General features: G+C 50.0%; 1 protein-coding gene, 1 non-coding gene and 1 pseudogene across 4 annotated transcripts in view; all 3 read left to right on the top strand.

Moving 5' to 3' along the window:
- The window catches only part of EFCAB12 (EF-hand calcium binding domain 12), a 29,879-nt gene extending 20,996 nt beyond the window's left edge, over positions 1 to 8,883 (top strand). For 2 of the 3 annotated variants that reach the window (XM_019023600.3, XM_004036282.4), the window contains exons 6-9: positions 1,306 to 1,519; positions 5,779 to 5,932; positions 7,626 to 7,682; positions 8,354 to 8,883. In XM_019023600.3, coding sequence (XP_018879145.1) covers positions 1,306 to 1,519; positions 5,779 to 5,932; positions 7,626 to 7,682; positions 8,354 to 8,612 — 684 coding nt within the window. In that variant the 3' untranslated portion in view covers positions 8,613 to 8,883. Of the gene's footprint in view, positions 1 to 1,305; positions 1,520 to 5,778; positions 7,413 to 7,625; positions 7,683 to 8,353 lie in introns of all 3 variants that reach the window. The other variant, XR_010132922.1, reaches the window with a different exon arrangement.
- A 1,200-nt stretch (positions 8,884 to 10,083) lies between these two features.
- On the top strand, positions 10,084 to 13,975 carry LOC109026352 (large ribosomal subunit protein eL32-like; annotated as a pseudogene).
- On the top strand, positions 12,851 to 12,989 carry LOC115934196 (small nucleolar RNA SNORA7). Its single transcript, XR_004070018.2, has one exon. It is a non-coding gene; the product is annotated as a small nucleolar RNA SNORA7 (small nucleolar RNA).

The following is a 13,975-nucleotide window of genomic DNA, read 5'->3' as shown; positions in this document are numbered from 1 at the left end:
GCCCGTGGCTCCACCTACTGAAGAAGCTGAGGCCAGAGGATGGCTTGAACCTGGGAGGTCAAGGCTGCAGTGAGCTATTATTGCACAGTACACCCCAGCCCAGGCTACAGAGTGAGACCGTGTCTCTAAAAAAAAAAAAATTAATAAACACAAATATATATATATAATTAAAAATACATATTTGTATTTATACCTATAATATTTGTATTTGTACGTATAATAAAATGGCAGATATTGCTAAGTGCTATATCTACTAAGATTTGATTCAGTTGCATGACAAGAAAACCCAAAATGTTTGAGCAGGGACCAGCAAAGTTCCCCCGTAAAGCGCCAGATAGTAAACATTTTAGGCCTGGTGAGCCATATCTTGTCTGTCGCAACTACTCAGCTCTGTGTTGCAGCAGGAAAGCAGCCACAGACAGCACCTTAACAAATGAGTGTGGCTGTGCTCCAACAAAACTTTATTTATAAAAACAGCTGGTGGGCCAGATTTGGCTCATGGGCTGGTCTTTGCTGATTCTGGTTTTAGAAGCTTTAAAAGTTAGGGGTTTTTTTTCCTCGTTAAAAAACAAGGTGGTGGCAGCCAACAAAAGCAGCTACCTGCTCCGCCAGCCTCCTCCTATCTTAGCTCATGGCTTTCACCTCAAGGTCACAGATGGCTACTCCTAATTTAAATGTCACTTTTCTTTTCTTCTCTTTTCTCTTCTCTTTTCTTTTCTTTTTTTGAGACAGTCTCACTCTACTGCCCAGGCTGGAGTGCAGTGGCTTGATCTTGGCTCACTGCAGCCTCAACTTCCCGGGCTCAAGCCATCATTCCACCTCAGCCTCCTGAGAAGCTGGGACTACAGGCGCGCGCCACCATGCCCAGCTAATTTTTTTGTAGAGACAGGGTTTTGCCATGTTGCCCAGGCTGATCTCGGACTCCTGGGCTCAAGTTGTCCTCCTGCCTCTGCCTCCCGAAGTGCTGGGATGACAGGTGTGAGCCACCTTGTGGCCCCGCGAATGTCATTTTTCAATGGGACGCCTCTAGGGCATGGGTACTGTTTTACCATATATGTTACACAATCATGTGTGCACACCTGCACACCCGTCTGCATGGCTGTGACTTCAGAACCTGAGCTTCTGAACCTGAAGTCTTCACTGACTTCAGAACCGGAACTGCAGCCCCACTGGACGTTGGTTGCCATCACCCCTCATGGGGACCTCGCAGGGGAGAGGTCGATGAGGCACTGCATCTTCCTTCTTCTGGCCAGGAGGAGGGACACAGGCGAGAGAAGGGCGAGCCCCTTTCTGCTTCCTTCGCAGCTCATGATCCCCTCCATCCAGTACACGGAGCAATGTCACCTGGTGCGCTGTGGGAATCGGCACTTTGATGAGCACTGCCTCCCGTCCACCATCCACGGGGATATGAGGGAGCTCATTGAGTCGGCCCGCAGGCACAACTTTCTGGTCTACCTGCAATGCTGGAAGCTCTGTGAGTCCTATGGCCTCCCGCTGACGGAGGACATCCTCATGAAAGGTAAGGGCCTCGGTGGCTGGCCCTAGGAAGATGCCAAGGGAACCCCAGAGCTGGGGCGAGGGTGATGCCACCCAGGGCACCCATGCAGCCATTCAAGCCACTGTAGTCTCTGGTGGGGACATTGGGAATAAGGCGGAGTGGGGGCGTGGAGGAGAAGAGGAGGAGCCCAGTCTGTTTTGCTGCTAGATGGGATTTCTAGAACACAAGGCCCGGAGGTCTGGGTTCCACAACTGAGATTTGGGGGTCTGGATTCTGGAACCCTGAGCTTGGTGAACCAAAAGCTCATTCTAGAGTAGAAAGCTCCAAGGACAGGAGTTCCAAGTGAGAAAGCCCTGAAGTTGAACATAAAGGAAGAGTTGCAATATTGAAGAGGGATATTTGATAGAAATGATAACTGCTATCAAAACAAAGCCTTTCTCTAGGCCACGCTGTTGCTTGGTTCTTCTGCAACAAGCAGTGTGGTATGAAAGCACGTGGAGACAGGACCTGCTAAAGCCCTTTGAGCAGAGAGTGCTCAGACTCAGCCCTGAGATTTCCACACTGCTTCTTTCCTCTGCTTGGGTGGAAAACACGTTTTCATACATCCAAGCTGGTCTGAGCCCACTGTGTCTCTGGGGGGTGAGCACTTCTAATATGTGGGAGCGGAGAAGGGCCCAGCCCCGAGATGAAAATTTAGCAATGCCTGCATTCCAAACTTGTGAATTGGTGAATGTATAAATTTGTTTTGTTTTGAAATGGAGTCTCACTCTGTCGCCCAGGCTGGAATGTAGTAGTGCAATTGCGGCTCACTGCAAGCTCCGCCTCCCAGGTTCAAGCAATTCTCCTGCCTTGGCCTCCTGAGTAGCTGGGACTAAAGGTGCGCACCACCATGCACAGCTAATTTTTGTATTTTTAGTAGAGATGGGGTTTCACCATGTTGGCCAGGCCGGTCTTGAACTCCTGACCTCAGGTGATCCACCTGCCTTGGCCTCCCAAAGTGCTGGGATGACAGGCATGAGCCACCGCACCCGGCCTGGTGAATGTATAAATTTAATGGGCAGGATCTTCTCTGTGCTTTAAAAACATGAAGGAGCAAGCTGCACTGGGGGGCAGAGGTTTTCTCCTAGGAACCTCTGCCTAGGAAGGAACTTTGGCCATACTGGGAAATGTAGCTTTCTGAGAAAGGCACACGTCACACAGGCAGTGGTGTGACTTACGTGAGAACTAGACTTTACAGTCACAATTGATTATTACCATCTTTTTCCCAAGAGGGAGCGAAACAAGCACTAAATTTGTAGGGCCCTGTGTCTTCTTAGATTAGTTTGCTAGGGCTCCTATAACAAAATACCAGTCTGTGGACTGCGCGGCTTCCACAACAAGAATTTATTTTTCACCGTTCTGGAGGCTGGAGGTCCCAGATCAAGATGCCAGCAGGGCTGGTTTCCAAGGCCTCTCTCCTTGGCTGGCAGATGGCTGCCTCCTTGCTGCCTCCACACAGTTTTTTCTCTGCACATGCACACCTGTTGTCTCTCTTGTGTGTCCACATTTTCTCTTATAAGGACACCAGTCAAATTGGATTAGCACCCACCCATGGACAACCTCGTTTTAGCTTGATCATCTCCTTCAAGACTTTATCTCCAGGCTGGGCACAGTGGTTCACCCCAGTAATCCCAGTACTTTGGGAGGCCAAGGCAGGCAGATAGCTTGATCCCAGGAGTTCAAGGCTGTGGTGAGCTATGATCATACCACTGTACTCTAGCCTGAGTGACAGAGCGATACCCTGTCAAAAAAAAAAAAAAAAAAAAAAACCACCAAAATCTCCAAATGAAGTCACATCCTTTTTTATCCCCCCCCCAACGGTCACATTCTAGCAGCGTGAAGTGGCTCATGCCTATAATCCCAGCACTTTGGGAGGCCGAGGTGGGTGGATTGCTTGAACCCAGGCGTTCGAGAACAGCCTGGGCAACATGGCAAAACCCCATCTCTACAAAAAATACAAACATTCATCAGGCATAGTGGCATGTGCCTGTAATCTCAGCTACTCAGGAGGCTGAGGTAGGAGGATCACTTGAGCCTGGGAGGTCGAAGTTGCAGCTAGCCGAGATTGCACCACTGCACTCCAGCCTAGGTGACAGAGCAAGACCCTTTCTCTCTCGCTCTCTCTCTCTCTCTCTCTCTCTCTCATACACACACACGTGCACACACACATCACATTCTAAGGTACTAAGGATTAGAATTACAACATAAGAATTTCGGGGAGACACAATTTGGCCCATAACAAGTGTATACAGGGGAATGTGGTCAGAGGCTGTCAGGAACACAGGCAAGCAACTTCAGTGGTCATTGTCTCCCACATGTGCTACCTGGGTTGGGAGGGCAGAGACAGAAGGAGATCCTATAGCTCTGGATGCTGACTTTTCACCAAAACATCCCTCCTTCTTCCTTCCTTGGGGAACCTCACCTTTCCGGATTATTTACACCATGGTCTTACGCAGTGGTGGAGCTGCAGCTCTGTCTTCTCAAATGCAGGCCAGCTTGCCATGTGCCCTGGACTGCTCCTGTGGGTTAGGTCTTCCCCTCTGTGCTTCTTTGTCTGTCCCCACCAGAATATCGAGCCACTTTTTTTTTTTTTTTAAGAGATGGGGTCTTGCTTTGTTGCCCAGGCTGATCTCGAACTCCTGGGCTCAAGCGATCGTCCCACCTCAGCTTCCCAAAGTACTGGGATTACAGGCATGAGCCACTGCATCCACCCCTGGCTTCTGCTAGCTGCTGGGTTCCTACATGAGTGAGCTTCACCTGTCTGCAGGATCTCACGTTCATGGGCACACAGGAGCATCCTGTGAGTGGGACTAGGCCCAAATCCATCTCTGACCACTGTCTTGGCCACTTGCTATTCGGTATCTTTATGACAGAGGCCTGATCTCCTATAAGCAGAGAGGCTCAAATATCAGGACTTCCAGCTCTGTGTTCTAGACTAGACCTTGGTGGCTCAGACTCCAGGCTTCAAGCTCAGGAGCCAGAATCTAAACAAGGTCTCCCCCTCCCCTGTGAATATAGCTTTATTGGCTTTCCACCCTGGTTTTGGCGATAATACTTGCTCATTTGAATTTTTTGAAAACATAAAAATCAAAATTTCCCAGCCTGAGTTGGCTGTTGTGAATATTTTAGTGACCATCCTTTCACAAATCTCTTTTCCTTTTCCATTTACAGAAAATTATTTATATAACTCATTTTTAAATCATACTTTAAAAAATCATGTGTACCTTTTGAAAATATTAATGTTACATATCTCCCCCTTCCCTCTCCTTCCTTCTCACCTCCACAGCCCCTTCCCAACCCCCAAATAACCAACATTAACTAGCTGGAGTGTAACTTCCATCACTTTTTCTAGAACATGAGCTTTCATGTGTTACCAGCTTAAGACAAGCACTGCTTGATAGTTGCAGAAGGTGGAGACCCTGGCTCAGTACTTTTTTTATATTCAGCACATCTGAGAAAACTCTCCCAAGGATCTCCATGAGATTAATTCAAGACAAGGAGAAAACTGCCACCAAACAAATCCAAGTGGGCCGGGCGCAGTGGCTCATGCCTGTAATCCCAGCAGTTTGGGAGGCTGGGGTAGGTAGGATGGCTTGAGCCCAGGAGTTCCAGACCAGCCTGGGTAACATAACAAGACCCCATCTCTACTAAAAATTTAAGAAATCAGCCAGGCATGGTGGTGCATGCCTGTGGCCCTAGCTACTTAGGAGGCTAAGGTAGGAGGGTCGCTTAAGCCCAGGAAGTTGATGCTGCAGTGAGCCATGATCTGTACTTTAGCCTGGGCGACAGTGTGAGACCTTGCTCAGAAAAACAAAACAGAACAGAAAATTGGTCTAAGTTAACCTCGTCAAGTCTTGGTCAAATCCTCCTGCCTCCAGGGACAGCTCAGACCTCGTTGCACCGGGGCCTTGGGGGCTTTGTTGTCCTTGTTATGAACAAGCCCCCCTCATCTGTAGTCCCCTGAGCCATATTGTCCCAAGGCCCCTTTCCTGGCATCACACTACAGCTATATGCATGTCACCACTGGGACAGTGGTTCAAGGGACCCCTCTGCAGTATTTTTGCAACTTCCAGTGAATCTACAACTATTCAACAATAAAAAGTTACTATATAGATAAGAAAAAAACGTCTTAAAAATGTGAATTAAAAAAAAAAAAAACACACCTCCTCTGACCCCAGAGGCTTAGGGAGGGATGGGCAGTCTGGGTTGATGGCTGCAGATGTTTCTCTTGCTGTCCACAGCCTTGCTGTACCCAGGAGACAAGATCATTTTCCAGATGGACAAAGTGTGCCCCATCCGGCAGCCGGGAGGCTACTACTCTGACTGGAAGGTCTTTTCTCCGAATCTGGCTCTGCTCCGGTCCCAGGGCCCTGGCAAGTCTAAGAGGACTGACAAGCTGAGTTTCGGACCCCCTTTCTCCCTGCCTTGGCCTCCTGCTCCATTGCTATCCCTTCAGTGTGGGGGCTGGAGGCTGGAGTACCTGGGGCGCCATGCTGTGCTTGCGTCTGCATCCTAGGGCAGCATCCCCCAACCTGACTGCTCACTGCAGACTGGCCAGTCCCGGGTCACCCTTGGCTCATGTCTCAGGATCACGGCCTGCTGGCCTCAGCTCCCACACAGCTACCCTCCTGACCCCAGTCCTGCACAATCATAAGGTTTCTGGAAAAGATGAAAAGGAGAGCCTCCTTAGAGAACAGGGCTGGAGCGAGGGCCTTCACAAATCCCCAGCCAGGTGTCAGGGCCCTGCAGAGAACAGGGGGCAGCCCTTTCTCTGCCCTGCCACCTTGCAGCGGCCACACCCCTTCTCTGGCAAGAGGTGGGCTTGCAGCTCGTAGGAGGATAAAAGAACATTTCCCCGGGACCTGCCTCCAGCCCTTTCGAGAGGCCAACCTGAGTCTTCTCTAAGAAAATGGCCTCCTTTGGTACTCCAAAGCCTGAGCTACCCAGATTTGAGTCAAGCAGCAGGTGACAACCCGTGGGCAGCATCCGTGGGTGACTGCAGAGGAACAAGGCAGCATCCCTGCAGAGGGAGGGGCACGGCATGGGAGGAGGAGAGCCCAGCTGGCCGGATACCATGAGGTGGGAGGGGCCTGGACCTGCCCCTGCTTCCAGACCCCTGCCAGCTGCCCACTGGGTGTGTGGCCAGAATGCCTGCAGTGGGACACAGCAGGGCCCTGTAGAGATCAGACAGGCCTCTGGTTAAATGGACAAGGCACTTCTCTGAGTCTTAGCATCTTCATGCGTAAAGGGGCCTAGTAGCTCCTACCATACACTATGAGGATCAGATGAGAAAGAATGTCAACATCTTAGCAGGGACAGCACTCAATCAATGATTGTCGTTGTTTTACCTTGCTCTGGTTGGGGCATCTTCAAGTGCAGGAGTAGGCCCAGGCCTGCAGATGGGTCCTGGCCATGACACGGGCTGTGACTTCCTTCCAGCCCCGGGGTGGGCCAGGAAGTGGCTGGGAACCCAGGAAGGGGATTTTGGTCCATGCTTAGGTAGGCCATAGCTAATAAAGGATAAAGAGAGTTCTCTTAGGTCAAGGAGAGACGTTGACTGTATCTTGCTACTTATGGTTATGAAAGATTCCAAGGCCAGATGGAGGCTGGGTGGGAAAGAGTGCCGTGAACGATTAGTGATGTCTGTCAGGCTCAGGGTTGGAGGGGAAGGGGGTTAGATTTCACCACCTTCGTCCTCAGGGCTGGGTTAAGCTCTGGAGTAGGGAGTGGGAGCCAGGGACCCCAAAAGGATTTGGCAGTGACTTACTGAGCCTCCCTCGTAACTACCCTGAGAGGTCTCTATTCTGGACCATGAGAAAACCAAGGATGAGAAAGGGGAAGTGACTTGCCCAGGTCACCTGGCCAGATTCTGAGGGTAGGTCCAGCTGACCCAAACCCACTGTGTTTGTTCCCCTGGAGCATGGAGGCACAGAGTCAGGGTCCACCCCAGGTGGAAGACATTTTTCTTTCAGAGCTCTCATTTGAGACTTAGAAACGGGTCCACCCCTGCGGCCCTGACCTACTCCCTAAAGCCCCATTGGCCTGGATTTCCACTCTCCTCACAAAATGCTTCTCTCTTTTCCACTAGGAAAACGCCAAAGAAAAGCAAGAAAATGCGCTTTAAGGAGTTTGAGGAATTTACCAGGTCTGTGGCAATCATCTAACTCCACAAGGAAGGAAGGTGGGAGGAGGGGCAGCTTCGCCTGAGACAACTGGGACTCTGTGCTCCTGGCACAACAGCTGGGGCTCGGTGCCCTGGCCTGAGAGACAGTGACACAACACAGAGAGGGCCAGGAGGCATTGCTCTGGGGCTTTCCATGTGTTCACTCACTCAGATCCTCCCAACAGCCCTATGAAGTGACACTAAGCATATTCATTTTACACAGGAGGAAACTGAGGCACAGACAGGGTAAATATCATGTTCAGAGTCACACATCTACGAAGTGATGCAGTGGGGATCTGAACCCAGCTAGGGTGGCTGCAGGGGCCGTACTCCAAACACCACATTAAAATGCCTCCAGATAACAGATGGTTTGCGCTTAAGACTTTGAGTTTAGAGGCATTGGACAGGGAATGAAGCCTGCACTTGGCCACTTGCTCAGTGTGCGATGGCCTCTCCAGGCCTCTGGGTCCTCACAGGTGAGGTCGACAGGATAACAGAGTTGACCATATGGAACTGTGGGGAGGACTGAGGTGCTGAAGTGCTTGGCACAGTGCTAAATCTCCACTTTGGTCACAGTTGGTGGGCTCTGCGATGAAGCCTCAGCCCTGGCCTGTCTGCCATGACAACCATCCCTGTGTCTTCTTGTTTTCCAGGAAGCTGAAGGTGAAGAGGTCCAGTGGTCTGCAGCAAACACACCCCAACTCCTTCTGGCCGGGTCATCTTCTGGATAAGCTGCAGCTCTACCTGCCCACTGTGGCCACAGACCGGAGCCTGGCGCTCTTCAGTTGTGTTCAACACCAGCCCCACGTCTACCCAGCCACCTACCACCCTGACCACTGGTGGCCCCTTAGGAACAAGAACTACATGACCCGCGCCCATTATGATGCCGCCAAGGTGTACTACATCAACTAGAGCTAGCCAGGTGTTGCCGGACCCAGCCTTCCTGGGCCAGGGGCCAGTGCAGCCAGCGGCCCAGAGCCCAGACACAAGAGGAGTGTCAAAGAGTCAAATAAAGAAATCCTTTCAAAGAGGGATGGATCGGGGGCCAGTTCCCTCTGGACTCAAAGTGTCCAGTGTCTCAGAGGGTAGATGTGTCCAAGGAATGACGTGCAGTTTTTGACTATTTCCCTCCCCTGACCTCTGCCCTTTCTACATAAAGCAGGTTGGAGTTTTTCTCATTTCACCTGTGACCCAGCTGATGTGATTTCTTGCTCAGGAGCTGTGACCAGGGGGGAGACCTTGAGCCTGGGGAAATACAGGTACATTCCCTGGGCTATTCCAGGGATGACTGCAGGCCACCTCCAGCCTCTTGTCCCGGGATCCCAGTGGGGAAACCTTGAGCCTGGGGGAATACAGGTACATTCCCTGGGCTATTCCAGGGATGACTGCAGGCCACCTCCAGCCTCTTGTCCTGGGACCCCAGTGCCCACAGGGAAGCAGTGTGGGTACCCCATACTCTCCTCTGTGAAGTGAGGTGGCAGCATGTCCCGTACCCCACAAAGACTGAGCCATCAGGTTACTGCTTCCAAATCTCTTGGGTCTTTGGAAACTGAAGGCAGGCTCTGTGGTTCATGAACCCTCCCAGTTGATGAACCCACTTGACCCGATCAAGACCTTTTCTTTCATGACATGCATCATTCAGGCTGCCATTAGCAATGTGCTTCCCTGCTCCGCATCCCATCTCACTACATACAGCCTGCAGGATAAGCACGATTCATGAGGTGTGGAATAGCCACAGATGCAGCAGGGTTCTAGCCCCAGCACTACGGCTTGCCAGCTGTGTGACCTCAGACATTCCACTTCTCTGGGTCTCCTCAAACTCCCCATTTCCCTCACACCCAAAAATCTCACCATGGAGTTGTTAACACACCCTTCTCACCTCTCTCTCATTCAGTCATCAATACAATCCAGTTTAGCTTCTGACCCCATCTGGTCACTGGAACTATCCCTGTCAAGATCGCCAGTGACACATGTACTGTGTTCCAGGAGTGGAATCTAGGAGGTTTTTTTCCTCCTGAAATTTGATTTTCAAAATAATCTTAAAAACAAAAGCTAAGGGCCGGGCGCGGTGGCTCACGCCTGTAATCCCAGCATTTTGGGAGGCCAAGGTGGGCAGATCACCGGAGGTCAGGAGTTTGAGACCAGGTTGACCAACATAGTGAGACCCTTGTCTCTACTGAAAATTAAAAAAAATTAGTCGAGTGTGGTGGCGCACACCTGTAATCCCAGCTACTACGGAGCCTGAGGCAGGAGAATCCCTTGTCCCTTGAACCTGGGAGGCAGAAGTTGCAGTGAGCCGAGATTTTGCCACGCCACTGCACTCCAGCCTGGGCGACAGAGTGAGACTTCCTCCCCCCCTCAAAAAAAAAAAAAAAAAAAAAAAGCTAAGCAAATCAAGAACAAGTTTAAAAGTTAGACAGTAGCTGGGAACAAAGGCTCATGTTTGTAATCCCAGCTACTCAGAAGGCTGAGGCGAGAGATCGCTTAAGACCAGCCTGGCCAAAACAATAAAGCCATGACTCTACAAAACAACCAACAAAACAAAGCAAGGTAGTTTAGACTAATGGTTAGAAGTGTGGAGCTTGGAGTAAAATCTCCAAAATTCTCCTTCCACATATGCAAAATAGAAACAATAATAGGTTACATTATAGAATTGTGGTAGGCCCATCGTACGTTAGCGGTTCCGGTCTCATTACTATTTACTACGTAAATTCAGTGAGGGAATTTTGGGAAGTCGGTCTTGATCTCTCCTGACCGCTAGGAGGCGCACTTCGGCGTAGAGGAAACAAGGGCGGAAATAGCCCAAACGCTAGATTGGCTTCAACTTCTGGCGGAAGTAGATTCCTCCCTACACCGGGTCTCAACTCAGAAAGAATTCCAACTTTCTAACTAGTGCCAAGGGCAGGTAAGATAAATTTTCCTTTACATTCTTAGATATTACTCTCTATTAAAACAGTTAAATTCGGCATTTCTGCAGCACTATTTCTTTGACATGTCTTTTTTTTAAGGACCCGGAGCCGAAAGTGTTTGCCTTTTCCCTGTCAGGACCCAGAGGTTACCTCCCATCAGCCCCGGCGCTCTCTCATCCCCTCTCTCTTCCTTGGTGCTTCTTTTTCCTGCTCGGTGAGTTTGTTTGTTTGTTTGTTTTTGAGACAGAGTCTCACTTTGCTTCCCAGGCTGGAGTGCAGTGGTGCGATCTCAGCTTACTGCAGCCTCCGCTTCCGGGGTTCAAGCGATTCTCCTGCCTCAGCCTGCCAAGTAGCTGGGACTACCGGCGCCCACCACCACGCCTGGCTAATTTTTGAATTTTTAGTAGAGAGTGGGTTTCACTATGTTGGCCAGGCTGGTCTCGAACGTCTGACCTCAAGTGATCCGTCCGCCTCGGCCTTCCAAAGTTCTGGGATTACAGGCGTGAGCCACCGCGCCCGGCCTGAGTGAGTCCCAATCCGTGGCCATCTGCGTTCCTGCAGGCTTCATCTGGCCCTATGGTCCCCTGGTAAGGAGGCCTTCCCTACCACTCTGTGTCTGTGGGTATTGTCGGCTTGCTGGAGCGCGTACACGAACAGAGTGAAGCAGGCAGCCGGGGTGGTGGTTGGGCTTTGCGTCTATTGACGAAAAGAGTCAAACTGTGTAAAGTATTTGAAGAGACTTATTCTGAGTCCAGTATGAGTGACCATGGCCCGTGACAAAGCCCTCAGGAAGTCCTGAGAACATGTGCCCAAGGTGGTTGGGGTGCAGCTTGGTTTTGTACATTTTAGGGAGGTGTGTTTGGGGGCCTGGTCCGGGCTGTTGGTAGATTTGACAATTGGTTGAGTTTGTCTAAAGACTTGGAATCAACAAAAAGGAATGCCTGGGTTCAGATAAGAGGTTGTGGAGACCAAGGTTCTTATTTATGCAGAGGAAGCCTCCAGGTAGCGGGCTTCAAAGAGAGTAGATTGTAAATGTTTCTTACCAGGCCTGAAAAGGTGCCATACTCTTAGTGGATCCTCTCCTGGCTCAGGGAGAAGACCTGGAAAGGGAGGGGGATTCACTACAGAACGTAGATTGTCCCCACAAGAGACAGCTTTACAGGGCCATGTCAGAATATGTCAAAGAAATATATTTTTGGGTAAAGTACTTCTGTTTCTTTCAGGGCCTGCAATCTGTCATGTGATGCTATACTAGAGTCAGGTTGGAATTTGGTGTCTTATTGCTACAAAGTCTGTTTTGTCAGTCTTGGGATCTCTTTTAATGCTAACGCTGGTCAGCTGTGCCTGAATTCCATAGGGAGAAGGGCATAATGAGGCAAGTTCGACCCCACATTCCCATTATGGCTTGAACTAGTTTTTCAGGTTAACTTTGGAATGCCCTTGGCCAAGAGCAGGAGTCCATTCAGTTGGGTGGGGGGCTTAGAATTTATTTTTTGGTTTATACCGTGCTTAACTGATGTTGGCCCACGTGCATTCATTCATTGCCGTGACCCCACGTTCCTTTCCTTCTAGTCTGTGACCCTAGGGCTGCTGTGGTGGGACTGCAAAAAAAAAAAAAAAAAAAAAAAGATGGGGTGCAGGTCAGCTCACTCAGTTGTTAACAGAGATTTTGATTGTCAGGAGCTCTGGGAATATAAAGATGAAACTTCCCCCTTGCCTTCAAGGATATCATGGGCCAGAAGGCAAAGTTGTTTTGAATACGTGGTTCATTGAGTACCCACTCTGTGCCAATTGATGGCTGCAAAGAGAACAGAAGGGGTGCTGCTGTAGGAAATAAATGAATGGCTCAGAAGACCACACTGAGGAAGTTGTGAGTTGATAATGGAAGATCTCCAGGTTTGAGGCATCCTTAGAGGGATATGATGGTTTTGTGTGTGTTGGGGGTGTGGTAGCGCAGCTGCTACCTAGGGAATTAGAAGGTTTTCTTTATTGAACATTTACCTTGTAACAGGTACTGCAGGCATTCAGCACACAATGTCGTCTCCATTTTACAGGTGAGGAAACTGAGACTCCAGTTCAAGTAGATGGTCAAGGCCAGTACTACCGGAAGGACCATCTGGGGGTTCAGACACTGGCAGGGTGGGATTTGCTGCCCCTTGCAAATTGAGAGTGTCTTGGGGTCAGTTTTGATTTGCTCAGCTGTTGGCATTCTTTGGGCTCTGAGTGGGTGAGGTGACCCTTGACCTCCTGGGATCGCATCTGGAGAGTGCCTAGTATTCTGCCAGCTTCGGAAAGGGAGGGAAAGCAAGCCTGGCAGAGGCACCCATTCCATTCCCAGCTTGCTCCGTAGCTGGTGATTGGAAGACACTCTGCGACAGTGTTCAGTCCCTGGGCGGGAAAGCCTCCTTCCAGGATTCTTCCTCACCTGGGGCTACTTCTTCCCCAAAAGGCATCATGGCCGCCCTCAGATCCCTTGTGAAGCCCAAGATCGTCAAAAAGAGAACCAAGAAATTCATCTGGCACCAGTCAGACCGATATGTCAAAATCAAGGTATGTGGTCCTGGGATGGAAATGGGTGTGAGGTGAAGAAAGGAGTTTCCAACAGGCTGCCAGTTTCTGACATCACCTAGTCAGGATTACCTTTGACCGATGAACTGGTTTGTGGAAGAGCTTTCTGTGGAAATACAGGTCTCCCCCAGTGTGCCCTAGTGCTGGTACTTACGTCTCTTGATGTGTGAAGTGAAACTTTAATGAAAAGGGACACTTGGCTGTTTTGATGTGTTTGGAGGGCTTTGCATTTGTATCATGTATTTTGGGTTGCCTTATGACAGCAGGATCCCTATTTTATAGACAAGAAAACTCAGAGGTGCTGAGAGCAGTGTCTGCACCTGTGCTCGCCATCTCAGTATCTACACAGTCCCCTCGCATCCCATTGGTGTCTCCATTTCTTGGGAGTAAGAATGGCGGGGGTGCCTGCCTTCCTAGTGGCAAAAGCCACGAGCTCCTGGTTTTTCCCACCAAAAAAGCATGTAAGGAAATAGTGAAGTCCTATTACCAAAGGCAACTACTGTGTGGCATACTTCCTTTTCATTTGGTCCTTTTTTCCCTCCCCTAAGGAACAGTTGGCAGTCTGCACAGACGCTAACCCACCTGTGTATTATTTCCTTCAGTGTAACTGGTGGAAACCCAGAGGCATTGACAACAGGGTTCATAGAAGGTTCAAGGGCCAGGTCTTGATATGATGCCCAGCATTGGTTATAGGAGCAAAAAAAAAAAACCAGAAAGCACGTGCTGCCCAGTGGCTTCCGGAAGTTCCTGGTCCACAATGTCAAGGAGCTGAGAGTGCTGCTGATATGCAACAAGTGA

Source organism: Gorilla gorilla, chromosome 2 (genome assembly GCF_029281585.2).
Source record: "Gorilla gorilla gorilla isolate KB3781 chromosome 2, NHGRI_mGorGor1-v2.1_pri, whole genome shotgun sequence".
Taxonomy (NCBI): Eukaryota; Metazoa; Chordata; class Mammalia; order Primates; family Hominidae; genus Gorilla; species Gorilla gorilla.
Note: the sequence above shows the minus strand (reverse complement) of the source record. Positions and strands in the feature narration are given on the sequence as shown.